The 5,079-nt window shown below is 34.5% G+C and overlaps 1 protein-coding gene across 1 annotated transcript in view; it reads left to right on the top strand.

The window, feature by feature from the left end:
- The window catches only part of LOC109932073 (ras-related protein Rab-10), a 43,585-nt gene extending 39,130 nt beyond the window's left edge, over positions 1-4,455 (top strand). The window contains exon 6 of the mRNA XM_048597129.1: positions 2,497-4,455. Coding sequence (XP_048453086.1) covers positions 2,497-2,580 — 84 coding nt within the window. The 3' untranslated portion in view covers positions 2,581-4,455. The remainder of the gene's footprint in view (positions 1-2,496) is intronic.
- Positions 4,456-5,079: the final 624 nt, after the last annotated feature.

Here is a 5,079-nt window from a genome sequence, read left to right on the forward strand (position 1 = left end):
CTGTTATACTTTATTTACAGCATAAATACTCAGACATTGTGGTGGAATGCAGTGTTTGAGAGATATCATTTTTTTGCTGGTTTATCAAATATTTTGGTAAATAAGGTACCAGTTAAAATCAAGTTTGCTGTAATAGATTTATTACTAAGCAAACTTGCCCAAGAAATATTCAAAGATAACTAACCATGCAGATTCTGCATATATATCACTATCCTCTTAAGAAACTAATATAAACTCAATGAAAACTCTGCAGAGTGTTAAGTTTGAAGTACTTAGGTCAAGCAATAGTTAAACAAAATAAGAGAAAATGATAAGTCACAGTTGTCCCAAATGGTGCTCTGATTTCACAGTATTCTAAACACAAGTTGCTGTCACTGAGGTGTCTTAGAACAGTATGGGTGCCTGAATTTTCTTTTTGCTTCAGAGGTGAGCTAAATTTCAAGAAAATCCTCTTCAGGAACTCTACCAATGGTAAAGATGACTTCTGGTGGGTTTTCAGCGCTTTCACTTTGCTGAGAGCTGTTGTAAAGGAAAGAGGAGAGATCAGTGGGCTATTACTTCTCAGGCAGGTCTTATTCTCTCTGACTGAGTCCAAAAATGTAGATGTCTTTTTCCATCTTCGAGTTGAGCCATGCAAGTACACTGAATGTTTCCTTAACTGAAACTTCATCCAGGTTTCCTGATTTTTGCAGTGCACCAGTGCTGTTCCTTACCTGAACAAAGTGTCCTTTGTTTAAAAGTTCGGAATGTACATGTATGGTCCACATAATCTTTTTAAGCAATTTAGTATTCTGATTGCTTCTATTCCTAACAATACATAACAGTATGTATTGGCTATAATGATACTACTGTAAGAGTAACTGTTAATTTATACTGATATTTGAATACAATCAGCTAAACCAATGTAAAAATGGGGAATTTTAACTGTAAGTTGTGCCAAGCGTATAAATTCTACAGATTTTAGTGCAGGTTTGAAACATTGCGCTGGAGGTTGGTCCAGCCTACAAAATTAGCTGTGCCTGCAGGTAAAAACAATAAGCATAAGTTTCTGACAATTGCACCAATGCATGACAGATTGAGAAGACTGTGTGTTTAAATTAAGCTTGTTTGTAGACATATGGGAAGAAATCGGATTGTTGGAAGTTTTAAATTTGTTAATTTACTGACACTGTGTACAGTGAAATTTGTTCAATATATTGTAGACATTTTCAGTGTTTTTTTTAAGATTGGGTTGCAATGAGATGGGGGACAAAACTTTTTAAAAGTGCTTTTTTTGTGATTTCTGGTTTGGTAATAAAACTATGCCTGACTATTGCCCTTTTAAATCACTTTTTCATACAAATAAACTGTGTTCTATTAACTGTTCTATTGCACTAGTTTAGGCAGCATTTCATACTTCATTATGTAAACAAATTTGGCAGAACTGGCCATTGAGTGTAATTTGCAAAGTGGAAGCTGTATCCTCATTAGTTCAAACAGCTGTAGAGCAGCAAAGAACTGTAGTAAATGTTGTACACAAATGGCTTCAACTGTAGTGTTTGTTAGAGAAACTAGTGTCCAGAATATGCCTTGTGTATTGCATTTGATTCTGGTCTTTAACTCAAGAGTAACATTCAAACGATAGTGCAGTGCAGAGAAAGACTACAAGATTGATCTGTACTGACTGCTGGCAGGAAGATTGCAGAAATTTTTTCACTTTATGCCCTGGGGAGAAGGAAACAAGATCATTAGAATTACAGATTTGATCATTCAAGAATACTGCTTGGAAATTAGGAGAATTTACAATGGTTCAAGCTATGGAAAGGTACATTTATCACTGATTTCATGAGAATTCTTCAGCTGGTGATCAGTGTTGTTGACAGATTTCCAAATAAAGCCCAATTCTTCTGAACTTCTAACCAAATGGCTGCTACCTTGGATGAACTGTCAGAGGTCTGTGGATCAATTAAGGTGAAGCACACTGCAATCTTGAGCTATAATTATCTCAGGAACAAAAACAGAAGTTGCTGGAAAAGCTCAGCAGGTCTGGCAGCATCTGTGAAGAAAAATCAGTTAACGTTTCAGGGTCCGGTGACAATTGTAAATACATTAATTTGTTTAGAAAAATCTGGAGTACATTAAAAGATTGCAATAATCTTCTGAACATCACTTAAAATCAAGTTGGTTTTCAAATCTACTATATTTTTCAGAAAACTAAACCAATAGAGTTTATAGCGTTCTGAGGAAGGGTCACCGAACCGAAATGTGAAGTCCGATTTTTTTCTTCACAGATGCTGCCAGACCTGCTGAGCTTTTTCTAGCAACTTCTGTTTTTGTTCCTGATTTACAGCATCTGCAGTTCTTTCGGTTATAATTATCTCAAGTTTGAGAGTGAGATATTGCTTATGGTCTTGTTCAGAATTTCAAGTAAATATGACCTGCATGGTTCAGAATAACTCCTTAAAAGGTTCCTTATAAATTTTTGCAGTCTTTAACTTTGTTTGTTTTATTCTGCAGACTCCCGTAAAAGAACCTGACAGGGAAAATGTAGATATCAGCACTGCAGGTGGTGGAACAGGACTGAAGAAATGCTGTAGCTGAGCGCTCTGTGAAAATCCACTTTATGCATTCTATCTAAAATGTTCTTTCCTATTAAAACAAACAAAATTCTCATTACCCTTACTTCTTACATCTTGCCTGCTTGACACACACAATTTTGAAAACCTGTATAAAATCATGTCTGTGACTTATTGTCTCATTTTAAATGTGCGTGCTCAACTCACTACATTTGGTTGTATTATAGTTAAAATTCATTATCAAAGTAACAATGGTTTCAACTCAGCAAATTGTATAAGAATAAAAGTTAGAATTAACAAATTTTTGTACAACAGTGGAATTTTCTCTTGTGTATAATGTACTTCTTAATTTGTACATTTGTGCAAAAAGTGAGATATGAGACACCCGTGTAGACTGCTTTCCTTTATAGGTTGGATTAATTTTGTCTTGTGCCTTATTTGAAAACAGGCGTAACTGAACGACTGCAGAGGCAGAAGACCATTTTTCAGACTTGGCTGTTTTAATATCCACTTGCTGTGATATTAATGCATTATAGGTGCCAGTGTCTGAACACAATTTTTTTTGTGGTAAACTCCAGTATTTCTTGGTCAATATTTGCGGGTTATGCAGACTTGGTTTTTATGCTGTTGAGGAGAAAATTGGAAATTTATTAATGCATGTAATAGTGCTACTTTTTTTTTTATTTAGGGTGACGTGGTTCTAATTTCTTTAAATGTGCAATTTTCCATTATTTGGGCCACCAACAAAAATTCTGCGGGATAACTATCTTTCAGTTAATTTCAGAAAGATAGTAGACTGTATCCCTGAAGAGTTAGCAGTTCTGCAACCTGAAACATTTTCTTTTGTCTGCTGCCAATATTGGCATAACGCAGTAGGTATCTTGTGATTGGCCTATTGGTAATCAGTGTTTTCTCAGCCACTGACAATTAAGTTTTCTTAAGCTTTGCTATGTGCAGTTTCCAAATAGCCAAATGTGTTTTCTTGTCATTTCATTGCAATTTTTTTTTTTGTCACTTTCTTTCTCTACCCTTCAGTTAATGGTTTCTGCTTAAACTTTCTTGGGAGTTTTGTAAGCAGTATGGTTTTAACATTTTTGAAAGGCTGCTTCCCATTTGAAATAGATGAGAAACTTAAATGTGTATATGTTGGGATTACTGGTTATGCAGTGTCAATTGGACATGAAAAGCATGTTTCGGGCAGTGTATGAGCAGCCTTTTCTGGATTGGTCAGTGCTTTTCAAATTGATGAACCAATTTTTAAACCTTTGACAATACTGCAATAGTTATGTTCCTAATATATTGACCACAGTCCTCTTGTATTGTAAATTGCTTTCACCCTAATTTTTTATCCCACGCTGAACATAAGGGAAAATACAAAGTAACCAATGTAATCAGTTCTTTGTTTACGCTGATGGGCTGTTGCCTAATATAGTGGTGCTTAGCCTTTATGTACAGTTCTTTGGGATCATTTGTAAACCTTGTGATGACCAACACAGAATTGAATAAATCTCATTAGCAGTCCATTCCTGCACGGGAGACTGTAGTTTAATACTTCTAATTACTAAAATTGTCAATAAAATATTTCTAGATGTTTACTGTTATGTTACTGAATCTTGAGAAAGTAGAGTATTGTTGGCTTGTATATTTACCCATATTATGCTGGTAAATCAAAAAATACTAAATGCGATGAATTAAAGTCATTTGAAATTGGAATATTGAAATTGCTAATTTAACTTGAGGAAATATTAAACTGCTTGAAATAGATTTAGAAGCTATATATATGTATGATTTGAGTTGCTGTTAAGTACCACTTTACATCCAGTATTTGTGTTTTAAACATTCTGTAATTTTACTTTTAATCCACGTGTAGGTAGTTGAAATTAAACTTGCAATTTTTTGAGTCCATTTATTATTTTGGGACTGTCCAACTCGCCCTCCATTGATTATGATCCAATTAAATTATGGTTTGGAGAAATCATTAGCCACATCAATTTGTACCTAACCATGTCAGTATAAAGTTTGTAATTTGCAAAGTGCAAAATGATTTCTGATTTAATTTGCCTTGTCATTTGTACCACTGGCTAAATTTGAGTTCTGGCATATATAGGTGACCAGAATTTAAAAATATTGCCACTCAGCCTAAAATATGCTGAGTGTTGCACTTGATGTTTGGGCTAATGGTTGCTACAAGATGATAAAATTATGGCAGAATGTTTCATTTTTCATGATATTCCTGTGTTTGTTTTATTTATTTGTAAGCTTTTTAAACTCGAGTGACACTTATTTTGTGAAACGATAAGTCACTAACTCAGAAAAATAGATTCTGTGTTGACTCTTTAGTTAAATATAATATTGGATTAGTTTATGTTGCAGATGTTTGCTAAGGGAATTGTAATAGGGAGAGACAGCAATAACTGAGTGCTTTCATGTATTTTGCAGAGGGAATGGTGTTTTTCTGTCTTTTTTTCTGTTGAGTTACAGTTCTTTGGAGAGAAGTCAAGTCCTCTGAGTCCCTCACTCAAGT

Source organism: Rhincodon typus, chromosome 5, assembly GCF_021869965.1.
Source record: "Rhincodon typus isolate 14 chromosome 5, sRhiTyp1.1, whole genome shotgun sequence".
In the NCBI taxonomy this organism is placed as follows: Eukaryota; Metazoa; Chordata; class Chondrichthyes; order Orectolobiformes; family Rhincodontidae; genus Rhincodon; species Rhincodon typus.